The sequence below is a fragment of the Molothrus ater genome, chromosome 4 (genome assembly GCF_012460135.2).
Source record: "Molothrus ater isolate BHLD 08-10-18 breed brown headed cowbird chromosome 4, BPBGC_Mater_1.1, whole genome shotgun sequence".
Classification (NCBI taxonomy): Eukaryota; Metazoa; Chordata; class Aves; order Passeriformes; family Icteridae; genus Molothrus; species Molothrus ater.
Window position 1 is genome coordinate 58310676 of NC_050481.2, and position 21348 is coordinate 58332023.

Here is a 21348-nt window from a genome sequence, read left to right on the forward strand (position 1 = left end):
AAAGCAGCTGGTCTCTGAATAGATTCAGAGCTGGTTATCTCCACACACAATATATCACAGTCGATCCAGGCTTCAATTATTTTTTTTTTCCCCAGGAAACAATTATTTCACTATTTGTCAGTCTTTCTCCAACCCCTGCCCCATAACTTTTGAAACGGTTGGCCAATTTTAATGAAACCTGGCAAAAAAGCACAAATCTTAAAGACATTAAATTCATATCATCTTTGTGCAAATCAATAGGTGAGGAGGAAAGATTTTGAGCAAGCATTATTATTTCTGCTGTTTCACTGAAGATTTTTTTTCCTCACATTTTTCACATTCTTCAGAACAAGTCCCAAGGGTTGTCCTTGAAGTGCAATAGCTGGGGGGCACTCCTCTGGGAAGGCAGTAAATCTCAAGTCCCATTCAGACACTCCACCTGGATTTACACTGGTGTCAGCCTCAGGTGGGCAACGCACTCCTTTCTCTCTGCCCCCATGACAGAGAGACAAGCAAGGATGCCAGGCCTGTGCTGGGGTATCCAGTGGGATCTGCAGCAGACTGGCAATGGGTGCACCCTGACTGCACCTGAGCCACTGCCTCAATTTGCAGCCAGAGCCAGCAGGGTGGTGTTTTCCTACAGCACCTTCACATTGGCCCCTTCCACACACCCACCTTTTCAGAGACCTCAGACAGCGTTCTCTTCGTGCTCAGCAGTACCAGGAACCAAGCATGGAGGCAGTCAACAGCAACAAAATGACCCACCTCCTTCCCTGCCTCCACCCCACCTGTCCTAAAAGAATGCTGTTAAAATGTGACTCACCACTCCTATTCCTCCAGACCTTCGGCACCCCCAACAGAAGAGAACAAGACAAAAGCCCAAATTATTATTTTTTATTTTTGCTATTTTCCTAAATAACACTTTAAAATTTTTCACAGAAAGTACTATTTTTGCACCAGATACAATAACTCTCATTTTTGCTTGAGGATTACAACCAAGGTTGCAGAAATGATGGCATGAGCAATTTTGAGCACCCTATTATTTAGTAGCAAAGTCCTGCTTTGATCCATCTCCCTGCTGACTTCAATGGAACTACACCAGGTATAAATTAAAGCAAAATTCAGTCCATCAGCTCTACTTTAAGCTTCATGCATTCCATTTAAGCAATGCCTCCACCTTGATTTCACCTTGCTGTAGTCAGCAAAGAATGCTGATATAAAATGTGTCATGCTTTTGTGTATCCACTCACTCTGCTTTCATGTTTAAGCTGTACCATTTTACCTTATCATTAAAATTACATTTAGGCAAAAGTGAAAGAGTGTAGAAAGAATGCATAATCTCTTGTGCTCTCTGGAGAACAAGCTTCCATTAAATTTTCTCTGTCCCCCTGTACACAAATAGCAAAAACATGTATTTTCCAGTCAAAAACAAACACCAAAGTAAAAACTCTATTAAAAGGAGAACAGTAACTCCTTCTAACATTTTTCTCCAGAATGGAGAAATAAAGTGGTATTTCTCCAGCATGCAGGAACGTACATTTCAAAAAAGGAAAAGAAAAGGCAAGGAAAAAAAAAGAAAAAAAAAGATATGCTGAGATCATCAATCACATTAGCAGGAATTAGATGTCTGACTCCCTAGATGCCAATAACAATCCAAACAATATTACATCCATTAGTCATTGTTTGCTTGTGAAGAGGTAAGAAAGCTGTAATGTGCCTGTCCCTTCTCTCATTGCCATGAAAGTGAACAACACAACCTCGCATCACCAGTCACAGCCACGGCCACACAGATGGGCTTTCCTCTCACAGGCAGGTCAAGGTTCCATCTGCCCCTGAAGATTCCTTTCTTGGTTACAACAACAACAACAACAACAACAAAAACACCCACAAAAAATCATGTAACACTGTGTATTAAAGTAATTTGTGACAGTAATATTTTTTTGCTCTCAAATGTCACCCTCTAAACAGGCTCTATTCATCTCACAAAACCTGGGCGTCCAGAAACTCAATTTCTTGGCATTGACAGAGACATAAAATAAGAAAAATTGAGAAGAGGCATAGCTGTACCTTCAAAATAATGTACTTTAAAAAGCATTATGTGAGAGTTTGGTGTCACACTGAAGTTCTGAAATTGGAAAAAATAATCTTAACTTTTCAGATAAAGTTATACGCAGATCTGTAACTTTAAATGCTTCTACCATGTTAAGCTGCATAAAATAAAATTAGTTAATGTCTCTGGATATCAATAAAAAGTATTAAAAAATGCAGGTTGATGAAATGTGAGTTAGAAGACTTCTCAACTTTTTCTCAAATTATAACCAGACAATCTTCCCAGCAAACACAACCGGTTATATTAGGTAATGAACATGAAACTTTAGTATTTTTACAAAGCACTTCAGTCTATTTATTTAACTTGCCAATTTGAGAAGCCACCAAATGTCCATCTCTGCTGAGCTTAAGCATCACTGACAACAATTATCCTGCTCTCCCTACTTGAAGAACCAGGGTCTCATGGTAGTTTTAGTTTTGCTCAAGGAACCTCATAGAAGCGACCAAAAAGTCTTAGAAGTGTCAGTGCAAGGTCATGACAGCCTATTCCAAATAAAAGATTTCCTTTCATCTCTTTAAAATGTGTTGTGTAGTCACTGTTTTCATTTCTGCACTTGCCAAAGGCTTGCCTGTGGAAAACACTTAGGACAGGCAGCCTCCTATTGAAGCAAAATACATTAGCTGTTCTACAGATAATTCACTAAAGCCACAAGCTTCACTTATGCCACAAGCTTCACATATTACACAGGATCTACTTGCCAGTCAAACAAGAAAAATATATACTAGTTTGAACAAATAAAAACATAACTGACACCTGGTGAGAAACATGGTTGTAAAGCCAAAAAGAGTACTTCAAGCATGCACCATTAAACAACAGTTTATCTAAATGCTCTTATTTACATACCAAAAAAAAAGGTGACAGAATTATATCCTCCATTTATGGCAGTCCAATAACATTTTATCTGCTGCAGCTATTCCCATGTAAGGATATGGACGTCACTGCAGTCACATCACAGCTGAAGGTACAGTCCGTGCCTTGGCTGCATTTCGGTCTTGCAACTACAGCGTTTCACGCTGCAGCTCAGCTGAGGCCACATATGCTGTTATTGATGAGGCATAAAACCTCAGCAATGCTGGCACCATTTCTCTGCTGCTCCAAAACACAGTGCACTAGATTGTGATTACTAGTGCTGCTCCAAGGCATAATTTTGCCATTTTTTTAGAAAAATTCCATAACAGTAAGCACCAGAAAATCTGAGGTTTTCTCTAACTAGAGACAATTATACCAGTATACTGTTTATGCACAGGGAGTAACAAAAATGAAATATGCATCAGGCAATACACATTCATACAACAAATGAATTCAGCATCCACAGTTCTGGGGTTTATCATGCCATAATGAACATACCAATAAGCTACACACTAAAAGATAATAAACCTCAGGGATGGATGGTAACACAGATGGTGCCAGGCACAGACATGTTATCACATATGTAGAAGAAGAAGTGAGCAATTCATCCATGACAGATCTCTTGTTCCTGTTGGGCAGCTTTAGAGCTTTTAGTATCCAAGAATCTCCTCAGGCATTTCAGTTATTCCTGTTGAAAAGTCTTGATTTTTACTACAGAACTCAAAATGTTACTAAAGAGCTCCCCTTTCTGTGTACCCTTGTCTGTAAAAGATGACAGTGGTTAAAGAGGAACATCACCTTTGTATGCTCAGTACTGACAGCAGTACTTTATCTTTGCAGAGCACAGAATTTTGCAACAGAGTTCATCACAAAGGAAGGGCATCTCCTACCACTACCAAATTTGTTCAGATTAATCCTTGACTCCCATGCAAAGTGAAGGACTTTTACCTTCTTTTTTTAGTTTCTTAATTCAGCTGTCACCTGGATTTGAGATACTTTATAAACTTAGATTCATTATCAGCATAAACAGAATGAACAAAGTTTTTGAGGAAAAACTACACAAAGTGTTTCACTGAAAAACAGAAACCAGAAAACATCAACTAACCTGTCAAGCTAAGTTACTACTTTTATCAATTATGGTATGAACTGACCTCAAGAGAGTTTAAGTCTATGAACACTCAGAATCAGCTGGGCCGTTGGCCACTCTGAATCTGATGCTTGTGGTAGGCATCCACAGAATAACATTTCTGCAACATTGTCTAAAAAAGAAAGAGTGAGCTATTGCCAGTGCTTTATTTTTATTCATGCTACTACAAGTAACAGTGTTTCCAAATTCATCATAGTATTTTATTCCTATTTCTGCTTCAGGTGAAAATCATGCCATTTGTGCCCCCAGTTAGACAAAAATGAGACAAAACATGAGACAAAAATATGTTAATCTGAAATCACAAGTTGCATGGCTTGCTGACGTGACAGCAATGGCTGAAATGGGTCTGCCCAGCCCTGGAGAAGTTCTCATATTCAGGGACAAAAAGCAAGCGTAGAGCCAGAAAGAAAAAAAATACTTTCCCAGTCCACTACAGAGAAGGGATTCTGAGCCACAAGCACCTTCCCTGAATTTTGTGACTTGTACTTTCACATACTTGTCCAGCCTGCAGCCATGTAACAATTTATTCCCACAATACCATATACATCTCGTTTCTGTTTGTCTCATATCTTACTAATTCCTCAGCAATTTAAATATTGTTTGAAGTTTAGCAACTGCATCTGGAACTACATCTGCTGTCTACTTCATTTGGAAGACATTAGGAAACTTCCTGAGACTTCCTGTATTAAATATATGTCAAAAATATTTAAAAGTTAGACTGTCCTAATAGAGAATGCAAAAGTAACTTTAGTCATAACCAGTTCGTAGACACATAAAGCAAGGGATACATGTTAAATTGAATCACACAGCACCAGGTCCAGATGCCTCAAACAATTCCAGGGACAGTGGCTCCACCACCTTGCTGGGAACCTCACTGCAATGCCTGACCACCCAAACAGTGAGAAACATGTTTTCTAATATCTAATATTAGAAATATATTGGAATTTATATCTAATATCCTATCTAATATTCCTTGCCTCAGCACATTGGACAGTTGTGACCGTAACACTGACACGTGAAAAACAATGGCTAAGAAGGTAACCAGGACACAAGAAATGGGTGGAAAACATTTCTTTTACAAGAGCACGTGAGAATACACTGATGCGTAAAGGTAACAAGCTTAAATCCAAGTATTTTAAGTATCATCTTCCAGCCGCCTTCTCCAGGGATACGGCGACAGAGGCCCCTGAGGCCGGACAGGGCGGGAGAGGAGGCAGTGCCAGTTATCTGCCAGGAACAGCTCCCCGGTGTCCCGAGCGGGGATGATCCCGGTCCCGGTGATCCCGATCCGCCGCCGGTGACCCCGCGCGGCCCCGCCCCGCCCCCGCCCCGCCCCTGAGGGAGGAAGCGCGCGGCACCGCCCGCACCGTGATGGCGGCGGGCGCAGGAAGGGGCGGGCCGCAGGGCGGGGCCGCGGCTCGCCGCCGGGAGTGCGGCAGCGGCGCGGGGCGGCCGGGGAGAGGGGCGCGCCCGCGGTGCCCGCAGCGCCCGGCGGCGGCCGCGCCACGCGGGGGGCCGTGGGCGCGGCGGGAGGAGGCCGAGCGGCGCCGCGGCCGCTCCTCTCCCCCCTCAGCCCGGCGGATCGGGGTCGCACCGGCCCGGGGGCCGCGAGCGGCTCCGCCCCCTCCGCCCCTGTGCAGGGCCCGCGGCGGCTGCGCGCGGCCCCGCCAGTGCTCGTCCCGCGCCGATGGCGCCGCTCTCGGCGGCGGCGCCTCCGCCTCCTCCCGCGCCGCTTCCTCCCGCCGTCCCCTTCCGCTTCCGGGGTCAGCGCCGCCGCTGCTCGCTGAGCAGCCCCGTCCCGGGGCCCGGCCGGCACCGCCGGCAGCAGCCGCCGCCCCGCCGCCCCCATGGCCACCAACCCCCAGCCCCCGCCGCCCCCGCCGCCGCCCCCTCAGCAGCCGCCGCCGCTGCCGGGGGCCGGGGCCGGCGCGGGGGGCGGCGCGGCCGAGCCCGAGCTGGTCTCCATGATCGTTAACCACCTCAAGAGCCAGGGGCTCTTCGACCAGTTCCGCCGCGACTGCTTGGCCGACGTGGACACCAAGGTGCGGGCGGGCGGGACCGGAGGCTCGGGGAGCTCCCAGCGCTCCGGGCTTTGGCAGGTCGGGGACGGGCCCGGCCCGGGGCAGCGCGCTCGGCGGGGCGGAGCGGCCGCTGGGCCCGCGTGGGGCTCCGGCTCCGCTCGCGGCCGGGGGAGAGCCGGAGGCCCGTGTTTGGCGGGGAGCGCGGCTGGCCGGCCGTGCACGCACGGTCACACACACCCGGTTCGCGCAGGATCCGGCGGGCAGCGTTTAACGCGCTGCCACCGCCACAGGGCAGCGGCTACGCCTGCACAGAACGGGGGGTCCGACGGGGCTCCCGCTGTACCAGCCTGGCCTCCCGGAGGATGACCAGCCACTCTCATGATCCTCCCAGTCCAACATCTCTGCTGTTGCTTTCCAGCCTGCCTACCAGAATTTGAGACAGCGCGTTGACAACTTTGTTTCCAACCACTTGGCAACTCATACCTGGAGTCCTCATCTCAACAAGAACCAGCTGAGAAATAACATTAGACAGCAGGTTCTCAAGTAAGTGACAGCTCTGGATTTCTCTGAACATGCCCGTGTGCTGTGATAGGTGACAAAGGGTCTGGGTCAATGTAAAGTGGGTTGCTTTCTTCAGACACTTCTGAGGAAGTTGGGTTGTTTTCCGCTCTCAGTGTTTAAAATGTAATACTGCTGGAGGTAGTAACTCGCCATCAGTATTAGTCAGGATGAGACTGCAGATGTCCAAGTTTATGCAGGGGGGGAAACCTCGATTTTGATTTGAGTTGTAACCCCCTAGCTAAAGGCAACATTACTTTTGCTTTTAGGGGAGGTGTTAATAAAATTGCAATTATCATTTTTAGATCTAAGGAGAAACATTCCACGGACTACACTCTGCAAAGTATAAAGCTAAAGTCACAAAATAGAAAAATGGATTTAAATCTGGCTGGACAGAGAAGAGGTTTAAGAACTGGTGTTATGTTAAAATTATGTCAGACACTTTAACCTGTATGACGTTATTTCATGAAGGTTCCTCCAGTCTTCTCAAATTTTAAGGCTCACAAGAAACATTAGGAAATTTTTTCAAAGTACCATGAGTTTGGCCATTAAACCACGGATTTGGGAACAAACTTAATGACTTGTGTTGTGGTGGTACCATTGGTAACTTGTACTGAGGACTGTTTGGTTTGTAGGGAGGGGAGCAACCATTCTTGTTAAAGAAGCAATGACAACAAGAGGTAGCGTATGTTCCACAGAGAACTACAGGGGTCTGAAGAGATAAGCTTTATAGCTGTGGGTTTTCTTTTCTGTGTTATTTTACTGAAGGTAGATGTGTTCTATAAAGCTGCAGAACGTGCTGCCTAATACTAGGCAGAAAGTAACTTAGGGTAGTGACCAGTGGTTTTGTAGCTATTTATGCCTCATGCCAGCTATAATTCATCTCTTTTTTGCTATGGAAATTGGTAATACAAGGTTTTTTCTAAATTTTCTTCCAAAATATGTTTTTTGCAGTTAGATAACACTTGTAAGTGTAACCACTAATGATGTAAGAACAGGCTGCTTGTTGTATCAATTCTGTGTGCTTGGATTGTTTTGTTTCTCTAGCACATTTTTTCTTACAGGTAAGGCACAGGCTAAAAGCATAGCTGTGGGAAGGCTCAGAAAATATTAGTGCTTCATTAGAGCACATCTAAATGATAATATTTCATTAATATGTTCTTAAAAACTAATTTTTCATACTAACTTATGTAACTTTGTTCCAGGTCTGGAATGTTGGAATCGGGAATTGACAGAATTATTTCTCAGGTTGTGGACCCAAAGATCAACCACACATTCAGACCTCAGGTGGAAAAAGCTGTCCATGAATTTTTAGCCACATTGAATCACAAAGAGGAGGCAGGCCCCAGTACGTCTCCAAGTGAGGAGAAAGCAGATGCTTCTGTTACAGTACAAGGTATTCTGCTATTTCTCTGAGCAGTCTATTAACAAAAGAATGGGGTTTAGGAGAGCAGAATCATTGACTAGGCTTTCTGCTACCATAACATTGCTAGAATCAGTATTAGCAAGCTGAGCTCCAGGCAGCATGCCAGAACACTTGTCTCTTACTCTATGTGTAAAGGTAGAAAGCACAAGAGATGTCATGCTGTTATGACCATGTCACTCTTTCACTTCTGCTTGAGATTATGAGGGATCAGTTTATTGTGGGGAGAAAAGTTGGTCTCAGTATTAGAGGATCAGATGAGACATAGACTGTAAGAGAAGAATGATGCAACTTTTTGTCTGTCAGTAGAGATGAAAGAATTCTTTAAGAGACAGTTACCTGTGCAGTTGCTGTGTGTCATAAAATTTGGATGGCTATGGTCCTAAATTACCTGAATCAACTTCTAAAAACACTCCTGCAGGTAATTGTCTATTCTTTCCTGTTCTAAGAGGCTCCACAGCCATCTGTCTATTTGTAACCTTTATTTAAATCCAAGTCTTTTTCCTCTGAGGCCCAATTCCTTTAAAATGGGTTAACAAGCCAGCTGCAGTTCTCAGTGCTAGTCTAGTTAATGCTTAGTTGTCCATCTTCAGAGCTGGTTCTAAAATGATAGAAAAGTGATAAGGTATTTCTGATAGTCCTGTTTTGTATAGTCAATATGCTGAGTCAATTTTCCATGAAATTTATGGAGATATTAGAGGTGTGAGCTACTGACTTTCTGTTGCAGTGTATATACATATATATACATAGAATATATATGATATACATAGTATTTTAGCCACAGTTGTCATCCTGCTTAGGATGCTGGTGAAGTTGAACAAGGGCTGTGCTCAGGTGTCACTCCCGTTGCCAATCCTCGTTTTCTCTAGGCAGAGCTCAGGAACAGTGGTGTGCCACAGAGCAAAATGGATCTCTAGTAATTGTACGGTGCTTGCTGCAGGAATGCAATGTCTTGGAGATTTTTGTTCGGTTCTTTTTTTTTTTAGCCAAAATCTCTGAAGGCAAAATTAGTCAAATATTTTTGTTAGGTATATGTATTTTGTAGGTATATGTATTCTGTTTCTTTTCACATGTTTAACCTTCTATCAGAACAGAATTATGGAAACTAGGGTGAAGTAAAACTCTGTTCTTTCTTACTATTCAAGGTGTCTCTGCTACAACTCCAAGTGCTAATGTAGCTAGTGATGCAATGTCCATTTTGGAAACAATAACTTCTCTTAATCAAGAAGCAAGTGCTGCCAGGGCTTCAACAGAGACCTCCAATCCCAAGAACAATGACAGAATTGCAAAAAAACTCTCATCTCAGCAGAGTGTGGATGGTAGCACTGATAAAGAGAGAAATGCAGAGGACTTGCCAGACAAAGAGAAAGCAATTTGTGACCTTTCTGGAGAAGGGGCTGAAACACTTGCGAAGTGTGAAGATTTAAATGAGCTTCTCTGCCAAAGTGAAGAAACAAAAAATTCAGCTAAGGATGCTAATACGTTTACAAGTAAAGATATTCCACAGGAAAGTGAAGATGTGAAGAGTAAATTATTGGATAAATCTGACAAGAAATCAGAGAGCAGTGAAAAAAGTGAAAGAAGAAAAGAAAAGAAGGAAAAGCTTGACAAGAAATCTGATCATTCAAAGAAAAGCGATGATACTACAAAGTCAAAAGAAGAAAAGCAAGCAAAAGAGTCGGAGCCAGTGAAACACTTTGTTCCAGAAAAAAATAGCAATAAACATAAAACAACTGAAAGTGCTAAAGAAGGTATGGTGTGGGCAATGATCTTCCTCAAAATATGGATAAGGAGTGAGGTTTTTAAGTTAATTCAGGAGTTGAATCAGTATGTTTGGAATGTAAGTTTTCTGCTAGTTCTGGCAAAGTGGTCTGCTAATGACAATTGGATTTGATCTATCTCTCTTAACTGAGGTAGCTGAATTAGGAGTCAGATGGCCTTTGATTTCTCCGGTGTGTGATTGGTCATTTTAATCTGACAAGTCCTCAGCATTTTCAGTCCTCATTTAAAGTTTATCATTCTCCTTCAGAGTGATTTTTGTTTTGAATAAACCAGAGTTAGCCTGGTTATTTCATTACAGTGTTATAATTTTGTTTTCTTATTTCTAATTTTAACATAGTTTTGTTTTCAGTGACAAAATTGATGTTTTGGTAGGAAAAGTTTAACAGACTCAGTGTGCTGCCTTACAGCTCTTTGTTTTTACTTTTTGCTTTGCAAGAAAACATGTTAATAGATTCAGATATGGATGTACTCAGTGACATCACGGTCAGCTCTGTCCACACCAGTGATCTTTCTTCCTTTGAAGAGGAGAGTGAAGAGGAGCCTGTAATTTCTGACAGTACTGAAGAGGGGGAGATCACATCAGGTGGTAAAATAATTACATTGTTAACTGGCAATAAGGAGTATGTAATGCTCTTGTTGTTACCATGTTGTAAATTTGAGGATTTGCAATCTTGTACCTACCTCTGAGAGAGGCTTTGAATGTGAACTGGATAATATTTGTGCAGTTGGAAAAGATGAGTAGTAGGTTTACTTTTAGAATGTTTTTATTAATATAGTATATTCTAAACATTGTAAATCTTTTTATGCTACAGTATTACATTGGTGACAAAAGCACTTAATGGTGAATGTCACTGTTCTGTGGCTTTCTTCCCCTCCCATCTGCCATGAACTTGGAATAACACTGAGTGCTTTGTGATCCCATGGTAGTGGTTGTAGCTGACTTTGTAGATCAGATTGGGTTTAGAGCATTAGGATTCAGGAGTTTGGCCACAGTAAAAAGAACAGGAATGTATCTAGCTTTAAAAGTTCAGAAACACCAAGTTGTTTCACTGACTGTGTTGCCTTTTTGTGTTCTCCCTGTGTAGTACAGACTTCAGACTCTGTTTTCTGTAATTAATAAAACTTTCCACTTTATAATGCAGAATGCCTTAGTACCTGAATGAGTTCTCTCTAGTATGCTCACAGCTTACCTTTTCTGCTTCTAAATTATATTCTGAAAATATAATTTAGAAGCACTGAGTCACTTGTGTATTCTCTGGCTTTGGTTTTACTTTGAAACATGACAGATTGTGTTCAGTTACGACTAAATATTTATGAAATGAAGGCAAGCCTTAAGTACGTTGGATGAATACAAATAATTTGTACAGTATTGCACTATATCTAACAATGATAAAACTGGAATAGATTTATTTATTTTTACTTGATTAATACTTAGATGTGTGTAACCAACAATGTGTTTTGTGTATGTATTTCAGTAAGCCAACTAGTTTTTTGTGCTGAAATACCGTACTGATATTTTTGGTGTGGGGAGAACTAGAATTTAATACATAGCAGAAATTATATTGACTTCTCATGCATAGCTAGCTACTAAATATTATATGTAAAGGGGCAGTGGGATTAGAGGCAAGAGGGGTAAGTTGTTGTGTTGTGGTTTATTACTGGGCTTGTGTTGTGCAATTTTTTGGCTGAATGATGTACACAAACACATCAATGCACTTTTGATTTTTTCATAATCTAGTGATACTTTGAAACTCAAAGGATTTAATTTACCAGTTTATGGTGTTAGAGTAAATAATGGTTGATAGGTTTTGAGTAGCTTTGCCTTCTTAAAACTTACGTTGCAAGCACTGGCCTAATTTATCAATATATCTCTACACTGACCAACCTGTGTTTAGATGAAGAGGAGAAAAGCAGTCAGAGTAAGACGAAGCCGCAGGAGCTGAGCGACGGGAGAGCCAAGCCCTGTGCGCCACGCGTACGTGCGCAAGCCGTTCCTGTACTCCAAGTACTTCAGTGACTCTGACGATGAGCGAACCGTGGAGCAGCGCCGGCAGTCCATTGTGAGTGCGGGCGTGCTACTGCTCGCGCTCCTGCCCCAAAACTTTTAGGAGCAGAAATTCCACTGCTGGTTTGGTGGTGGTTTGTGTGAGGGGGAGTCTTCAGTTTCTTCTCCCTTCAGGGATTTTTTTTTTTACCCTTATACTACAGCTGCCCTTTCTTCAGGTTTCCATCAATATGGCATGATCTGCTTTCCAGCACAGCACTTTGCTGGTTATAGTTTGATGGCTTCTGGCAGTGAAAGCGATGACAGAGTTTTCTATCTCCTTCCCGCCCCCGAAATACTGTGACAATTTGAATGAAAAAAGTAGCCCATATCTACCTGCAGCCTGCCTTCAGCAGGGTTTTTTGGTAGATCAGGCTTGTGTAGAGTACTGCAGGCTGATTCATTACCCCAGCTCTTTACAAATGTAGTCCTTGCTGACCATGAAATCAGTAGTTTGTAGCAAGTCTGCGGTCGCTGAGAATGGAAACAGATTTAAGCATGTGCACTCTATTCTGTGGCAGAAGAGCCAGCAGACAGAAGAGGGAGCAGCAGTTGTTTTAGATTTTCTCTGTTGGCCAGATACATATATTTATACTTACAATTAAAATGTATATATTGTATGTACATACAGATAAAACATATGTTCTTTGAGAAGGTTGCATAGCTTCAGTCTGCAGTGTTGAGCAGCAAGGAGATTCTGGAACTCAGCTAATTTAACTTCACAGAAATATTAGAGGATTCCATTAACTTTTATATGATTTCGAAGGTGTATTCATGTTTTAGTTTTCCGTAAGCTAGAGTGTTCTGTTTTCTATGAGGTTTAGACTTATATTTGTAGTCAAAGAATGCTCTTTGACCTAATGATAAATTGTTTTCCTTGGTTTTGTATCTTTAGGCCAAAGAAAAAGAAGAGAGACTCCTCAGAAGACGAATTAACAGAGAGAGACTGGAAGAAAAACGTAAACAGAAGGCTGCAGAAAAGACAAAATCCCTAAAAACTGGAAATCAGAATGCTAAAGGTATGAGTAGAAAAGCTTTGAGTAGCCCACACCACCCTGCTCTCACTTACCTTCCATAGAATAAAACATTGAGCTTTGAATAATGGTCATATAGGCTGTAGTCATTTCCTTCCCTTAATAACCCAACATCTCAACAGTGATGTAACAGAAAAAATTATAATGCAAAGAATTAACAGAGAATTTCTTCTTCGCTTTTTCATATATCCATTGCACTACTTAAGCTTAATTAACGCCTAACTGCAATTCTCTGCTATGCCTTAGTACTCTATGTACTGCTTTCTGTCATGTTCATACCTGAAACTCTAATATAATGATGTGTATCTATTTCACCATTTGTGTATTATTTTAGGAAAAAGTGGCTTGCAATTCGAAGAACCTTCATCAAAAAGTCTAGAGTCAAAAACAACTGGTACCAGCATTAAGGATGTGCTTAAAGAACAGAAATTTTTGGAAAAAAAAGTGGCCTTGAGCAGAAAAAGAAAAAGAGATTCAAGGTATTTATGCATTTGCTCAAAAGGACTTAATGTTTTGAATATTCATTTTTGCAGATTGGAAAGGTTCTTTTCAACTTTGTACTTGGCCTTATCCATTTAAACAGTTTTCTTCTTAAAATATTTGCATCATATTGTTACTAATAAACATGAAATTCTGGCAGAAAAATTACAGCTGATTAAATATGTTGCAGCTCAGACTGCAGTAGCAGTCTTTGTGGTTTTTCACAGAATAATAATAAAGTAATAAAGATAATAAAGGCATGAGACTGGAGAACTTTTACATGTTTGTGTATCTAATAGGCAAGTCAAGTTGGCTTCTTCTTTAGATAGATGTTTCATGTACATATCTACATGATAGATAACTGTACATAACTGTACATAACTGGCTACATATAAGTAGATATGGGGCAAGGAGAACTTTTACCCATTTTACAGGGACAACAACAGTACTAATGTCATCCTAATACTGCTTAAAAGCACTGGTATTCAGGGTGTTTTTGAAGCTGCTATATATAATTTTACAAGAGGAAAAAGCCTGGGTGCATTGGTTAGTCAGAAGTTTGGTGATTGTGCTCTGTTTCTGTATTTTTAGTGGGCATTTCTCTCTTGCATTCAGTTTTGAAAGCAGAAAGTTTGCAAAGCAGTGTTAGGCTGGTACCAATTGTTCTTGTTAAATTGTCCAAATACCTGTTTCAGGCATGCTGAAGATAGCTGCAGAAAGAAAAATGAGCCAACTGAAGATGATTCTAAAGAGATGCAAAAGACAAATGAGGTAGGTGTCTCTTAAGTATAAATGTTACAATCTTCCTTTTAATTCTGATGGTACTCTTCATATGTCCACACCAAACTGCATATAATTGCATTCGTTCTCACTTATAAGTTTTTCCCTGCCTGTTCCTTCCGTTGTATTAGTGATCTGACATCACTGTAGTAATGTTTTCTTAATTGCAAGAGCCACTGAAATGTGGTCTGTGTATTCAGTGCTGATGCATGTTGTAGTAGAACCTGAGATGCAGTTTGAGCCCTAATCTGTGAAGCAGGCTGGGTTTTTAAAAAGAGCAGTATCTTTTATATAAGAAAGACTTGAGCTTGATCTGTTTTAACTTCTCACTGGAAAGTCAAAGGAAGACTGACTGTGCTCCACCACAAAAGGAAAGAAAATTTTTATGGTGAGAATTTTATGAATAAAATTGTTTAAACTAAAAAAGGTGGGAGTAGGAATTCAAGTAGAAGTCAAGATGTATAATTTTTAAGTTTTAGTGTGCTGTTTAATTTCAGATTTTTAGTTACAGTTTTGTTTTACCAGACAGCATAATAGCTATTTAAGGTAGCTTTAGAGAGTACTTGAAATTGTGGTTGTCTATTCAAAAACCTTTTAAAGTCATTTTAGAAAAATTACCTTATGAAGAAAAAATAATAAAGTTCAGACGGCTTAAGGATAACTTCTTCTGCTTTCGATTTTTCCACTATAGTGGATAGCTGAAAGGAAAATGGCAATTTTCATTTCCTGGCTAGAATGATTTTTTTATTATAATGTTAAGTGTATTCCCTAGTATATTAAGGTTTTTTTTCAAGAATTTGTGCTTGCCGTTTCTGTTCAGGCATGTTAGTGAGGGAACTGCATAATGTGTACTTATATATATTAAAAAAATCTCTTTTGTAGACCTGTGAAAAAAATTCTTCCAAAGAATTGAAGCACAATCATGGAAAAAATGAAATCTGTAAACAACTTAGAAGACTTTCGGAATGGGGGCATTCAGCTGAGGAAAGCAAAAGTGATTCTAAAGCAGAAAAAGAACACAAAAGAAAAACTTCCTCTTCTCTTCAGGCTGAAGGAGCTCAGCAGGACAATGAAACAAGGGATCCAAAAAAACAATTGGATAAAGCAGAAGTCAATACTGAAGAACCACAGAAGCAAAAATCCATATCTAAGAATGAAAAACACCCCAAAAAAGATATTGACACAGAAATTCAACATATGAGAAATTCTGCCAAAAAAGAAGCCAAGTCTTACAGAGATAAAAATGAAAAGGAAAGAACTGCTTTAGAAGATAAACTTCCTTTAAGGCACAAATATAAAGGAGATGGTATTCACAAGTCAGGTGAAGATGTTGAACTTCATTCATTTGAGCGAAGTTTGAAAGGAGAGGATGGTGGCCAGAAACATAATCAACAAATAAAGGTTTCCTCAGATGACAAATGTGAAAGAAAAAGCAAACACCGAAGTGAACGGAAAGTGTCAGTAACAGGGAAAGATGGAAAAAACCCTTCTGAATCAACCTTAAAAGCTGAAGAATTGCTGCGGAAGGAAAACAGAAAAGACAGACATCTCTTAACAGACAAACCAAGAGCAGAATGCAAGACCAAAAGGTCCTTGAGTGATTCTAAGCCACAGAAGGATTCCCTAAGTGCCTCAAAACAACCTGGTTCAGCATCACACAGAAGGAGTGAAAGCTACTCAGAAGATAAACATGAAACAGAATCAACTAACTCTGATAGTAATGTAAAACTTGAAGATGGTGTTCATAAAGATAGACGAAGATCTAAGAGCCTTGCAGAAGACAAGATTTTGTTAAAGTCCAAGTCCAAGAGTCATAGTAAACAGTTCAAAGCATCTGAAACAGAATTACAGGAATTAACAAAACAAGACACTGGACAGAAGCTAGACAAAGATAAGAGCATGGAAGACAATGATTCGGATAAACAGCACAAATCCAGGAATGAAGATAAAGGTTTGGAGGAGAGTGGTGCTGAGTTTCAGCTTGCAAGTGGCCCACAGTCAACTCAGGGATCACAAAAAGACTTTAGTCACAGAGTTAAGGTACATTCTGGAGAAAAAGGAGCTGTAAAAGAGAAATACAGAGGTGATAAAGACTTAAGTAATTCCAAACTAGAAAGAAGGTTCTCTGCTGAAGGTCATAAAAGCAGAAACTTAAAGCACAGCCACAAGGAAATAAAGAAGAAGGAAGAGAGCATCAAATTAGAAGATAAAGATACTAAAGAAATGGATAGTGGGCATGAAAGATTATCTAATGTCACAATGGCAGTGGATAAAAAACAAAGCAAGAAAGTCTCCTGTGAAAATAGGAAAGGCAGTATATCAAACCAAGATTTCCTTAAGGAGGAAAAGCAATCAGCTAGCACAACTGAAAGCAGCCAGGTTCCAGCCCTTCAAAAGGCAACTATGAATAATGATGACTCACATGCTGGTCATGAAGAAGAGCTGATTGAACTTGATTTGAAAAAAACAAAAGCACACGAAGCATCCAACATTGATGGGAAAAACATTCAAAACTCTCTCCAAGCCACAGATGCCAAGTGTGCAGTAAAACAGAAAGGATCTCGTTCTATTTCAAATAAGGAGTTAAAACACAGCTTGGCAGATCCTGCAGCTTGTGAATCACAGTTTCTGCCTGCAGCTGGAAAAACTGTTGAACAAGATACTTCTAATAAACAAGTTGGTGCCTTAGACTCTTTGTCCAAAAAAGCTTCCATGGCTCAAGGTCCCAGTAAACAAGGGGCTTATAAGACAGGTATTGTGTATGAAACAAGTGGTAGAACCTTAAAGAATGCATCCAGTAAGGATCAGGCTTCAAAAGACAGCAGAAGACCAAAGAATTTAAAAACTGTGATAAATTCTAATTCAGATGATGTTCCTTTAGCAATTAATTCTTCAAGAGAAGATGCTGCTGATGCAAAGTCCATGGATATGGATATGTCAGATTCTACAGATTCTTTAGGTACCTTGTCTAAAGAATGCCACAATTCAGATGGGACTTCCTTATTGGAAGATGCTTTCCTTATGAAGAATGATACAGCACAGGTTGTGTACATGGAGCAAGATCGTGCAGTGCCAAGCTCTGTCATGAAAGATGGTGATAACACCATCGTGGCAAACAGTACGGAAAAAGTGAATGAGGTGTCCCGGCCTGATGGACAGGCAATGGAAGACAGTACAGTTGGGGTGCGTAGGCAAGAAGATTACAATGAAGCAGCAAAGTCAGATGGCTCTCAAAAAAGGAAGTTAAAAAGAAAAGAGGGAAACTTGATGTCTGGCAAAACTGAAGATCATGGAGATGTAACAACAAAAGAACTTACAAGAAGAAAAGGAAGAGAGTGCTTGAATATAGATCCTTCCACAAAGGGAGAAAGAAGCACAATAATGGATAGTGTGGAAAAGAATAAGGTGCATAACACTGATAATATGATCCAGTCTTCCTCTGTTTTAGTGCCTGAAGGAGTTCCTGAGGAAAGTTTCAAAGGCTCTGTTATAGCCAATGGGCAAGAAGGGACTAATGTGATTGGCATGGACAAAAATGAAAGCAATGCTGTAGGTACCAGTGCAGGAAGTAGTAAACTTAGTTTGTTGTATAGCAGCCTACAAAAAACTCCTGCCAGTGCAATAGGAACTAGCACAGAAAAGATCACTGAGAGCACTGCAATGGCAACTAGTACAGGAGGAGAAGGTGCTGAGGGTACATCACATTCTGGAAAGGACAGTGATGCTACAACCACTTGCTCAGAAGAAAGTGAGGTGACAGTAATCTGCACAAGCATAGAAGCTGATGAAGGTTTCACAACAGGCATGTGGGTAAAACGTAGTGAGGACTGCAGTTCTGTCACAGGAGCAGATATTGGTGACTGTACTGTTGCAGCAGCCGAAGAAGGTGGTGGCAGTGTTGTCACTGAAGGATTAGCAGAAAGTGAAAGCTTCCTAACAAGTACAGAAGGAGAAGCAAATGGTGACTGTACCATGGTTGATGCAGAAGAAGGTGGTAAGGACTTAGTGAACCCAAGTGGAGTAGAAATTGAAGACAGTGTAAATAGTGCTGGGACAGAGGAAAAAGATGATGCTGTGACTAGTGCAGGCTCTGAAGAAAAGCCAAAGACCTCAACTTGTGTAGATACAGGCAAATTGGAAAGCTCTGTGTCCTGCTTAGGTGAAATGGAGAGCGATGGAGCTGTAACTAGTGCAGGGACAGAAACAGGTGAAGGGTCAACCAGTGGTGATAATTCAGGTGAATTTAGGGGCAATGTTACAGCTGGCCAAGTAAAAGAACATGAAAGTACTGTGACTTGCACAGGTGCAGAAGAAAGAGGTCATAACTTCATTGTCTGTTCTGTGACTGGTACGGATACCCAAGGAGAAGGCACTGTAACTGGTGCATGTGTTGCAGTGGTCACAGACAACAGTGCCACAGCTGGAACTAGCGGTGACAAATCTGAGGATATTGTAAATGGTGAAAGTGCAGTGACCAGCACAGGCATAACCCCAGAAGATGATGCTGAAATTTCAGCTGTCTGCACAGGGATAGAAGACAGCAATGAGGGATTTGTAGTTTGTTTAGAAACTGAAAAATGTGAAAGTCTAATGGACAGTACAAGGGCAAAGGAAGAAGCCAGTATCACTACAGTCAGTGTGGGTCTGTGTGATGATGAAGGTTTTGTGACTAGTACAGGCTCAAAAGAAGAGGATGAAGAAGGTGAGGACATCGTGAGCAGTACAGGAAGAGGAAATGAAGAAAATGAGCACGCTTCTACTTGTACAGGAGTGGAAAGTGAAAGTGCACTAATTTGTATCAGTGCAGAAGAAGGTGAAAGTTCCATTATCTGCATAGTTGCTGAACAAATGGAAGCTGAGTCAGGAGTGGCTGGCACAGATACAAATAAGCTTACTGTTGACAGCATGACAAATGCAGAGAAAGAAGCTAATTGTGGCACAGACTGCAGAAGTGATAAAGGCATTGTTGAAAGCAGTGTGACCAGTGCAAGTGCTGCAGATGAGGGTGCCTTAGCTGCACAGACAGGAAAGCATGAAGGTACCTTGCTTCCCTCAGATGCTGGGGAATGTGAGGGTCCCATGACTAGTGCTATGGCCATGCAAGATAAGACACAGTTTGGTGCTGAAGATAAACGTGAGAATGCCATGACTTTCTTTGACAGCAGAGGACTTGATGCCTCTATAAGTAGTGCAGTTCCAAAGGATGAGGCTTCTCTTACTCCTGCTGACAGAGAAGTAAAGGTAAAAGGTGATGTCATCTCTACCAGCACAGTGGAAGAGGCTCCTTTACATTCAGCCACAGATGCTGAAGAGGGTCCACTTGCTGTTGCAAGAGTAAATGAAAGTGGGGGAAACTCTATGATCTTAATAGACTCTGAAGACACAGTGCCTATGCCCAGCACAGCTACAGAGTTTAAAGAGTGTGTGAATACTTCCAGCAGTAAGCAGGAGAAAGATGAGTGTGCTATGATTTCCACCAGTATTGTGGAGGAATTTGAGGCTCCTATGTCAAGTGCAGCTATTGAATATGATGGTCAGCTCCCCTCACTGAAAACAGAAGAAATAAATGAGAATACCATGGTTTCTGTAGATATGGAGGTGTATGAGGTTCCCATGCCTAGTGAATCCAGCAGAGGAGAAGATAACGGTGATGATGGAAGTCACCCAACTGCTAGTGGGAAGGAAGAAAAGGATGAGTGTGCCATGATCTCCACAAGTGTTGTGGAAGAACAAGTAATCCTAATGTCAAGTGAAGTCACAGAAGAGGTGATTCAACATATCTCAGACACGGAGTCAAAGAATGAAACATTAATGATCTCTACAAGTTCAGCAGAATGTTTTGAAGCTCCTATGTCTAGTGTAGCTGTGCAAGATGAAAACAAACTCACTGCTTCAGAAACAGAAGGAAGATACGAAGCTGCTATGATCACCACAAGCATGACAGAAGAATGTGAGATAGTCTTGATCAGTGCAGCACCACAAGCTGAAAGTCAGCTCATTGTAGCAGGAAATGAAGGTGCCATTCTCTCTCCAAATGCATCAGAGGAATGTAGGGTGGTGGAGACCACTGCAACTGTAGATGAACAGTTTGGACTAACTGCTTTCAATGCAGATGGGAAAAACAAAGGTTCTGTGATTATTGTGGGAGAATGTGGAGCTCCTGTGCTAAGAGTTGCAACTGACAGTGAAGATCAACACACTGCTTCAAATGTAGAAGATAAGGAGGAGGGGGCAGTGATCACTCTGAGCACAATGGAAGAATGTGATAGTCTCTTCACCTTCACAGTCATAGAAGAAAGTCAACTTCCTGCTGAGAGCACAGAAGTGAAAGACAAAAGTGAAGAAATTTTTGATACTGCTAACCAGATTGAATGCATCCTTTCAACTACAGGCCCAGAAAAAAACGAGAATTCTTTGCTTGTTACTGGGAGAGAGAACGAGACACCTGAGAGTGGGGTGAGGACAGAATCAGCAGCATCTCAGGCCACAGTAGACAGTGAAATCACAGAAGTGGATGAAAATGCAGTGAACCTCATGAGTGTAGATGAGGCCCTTTGCGTGGAGATTAGTACAGAGACTGCTGAGAGCCCTTCCCCAGAGGCAGGTGGGGATGATGAGCAAGCAGAAGATGTTTTGCACGAGGACGTCACATCGGAACTCTCCAGTACGATTTCAGAAGCAGCAAAAGAGAGTGAAGCTGTAAAGAATGTAAACTATCAATTAAATTCAAATGTACTTCTAGAAAGTGACTCACCTGAAATAAGGACTTCCCTGCCTAAGACAGAGGCTCTTTCCTTAGTTTCTGTAAATGAAGTGACTGTGAACACCAACCATGGTGAAGTAACAATAGAAGCAGAACTAGGGAAGAAAAGGGACCTCACTTCGTTGCATGTAGAAAAGCTACATGACAGTGATGACAAAACCAACTTGGTCAAAACAGGTGATACTGGCACTGAAGTTACTTTTCAGAAAAGTAATGCAACCTTTAATTCAGGTGAGGATTTCTTTTTTTTTTTTTTAAGTTCTTCAGTTCATAAGTTGTCATAAATGGATGCATTTTACCATTATAGTTAGGAATAACTTATACTGTTCAAATATACCTCACTTCTTTGTTAGTTGCAAAATGGCTGTTTATACACCT

The 21348-nt window shown here is 41.4% G+C and overlaps 1 protein-coding gene across 1 annotated transcript in view; it reads left to right on the forward strand.

Annotated features, from left to right (window-relative positions):
- Positions 1-5917: 5917 nt before the first annotated feature.
- Positions 5918-21348, forward strand: part of BOD1L1 (biorientation of chromosomes in cell division 1 like 1) — a 36796-nt gene continuing 21365 nt past the window's right edge. Inside the window, 11 exon segments of the mRNA XM_036381726.2 lie at positions 5918-6127; positions 6525-6649; positions 7870-8060; positions 9233-9838; positions 10306-10452; positions 11765-11829; positions 11831-11929; positions 12809-12932; positions 13282-13426; positions 14123-14198; positions 15090-21201. Coding sequence (XP_036237619.1) covers positions 5933-6127; positions 6525-6649; positions 7870-8060; positions 9233-9838; positions 10306-10452; positions 11765-11829; positions 11831-11929; positions 12809-12932; positions 13282-13426; positions 14123-14198; positions 15090-21201 — 7885 coding nt within the window. The 5' untranslated portion in view covers positions 5918-5932.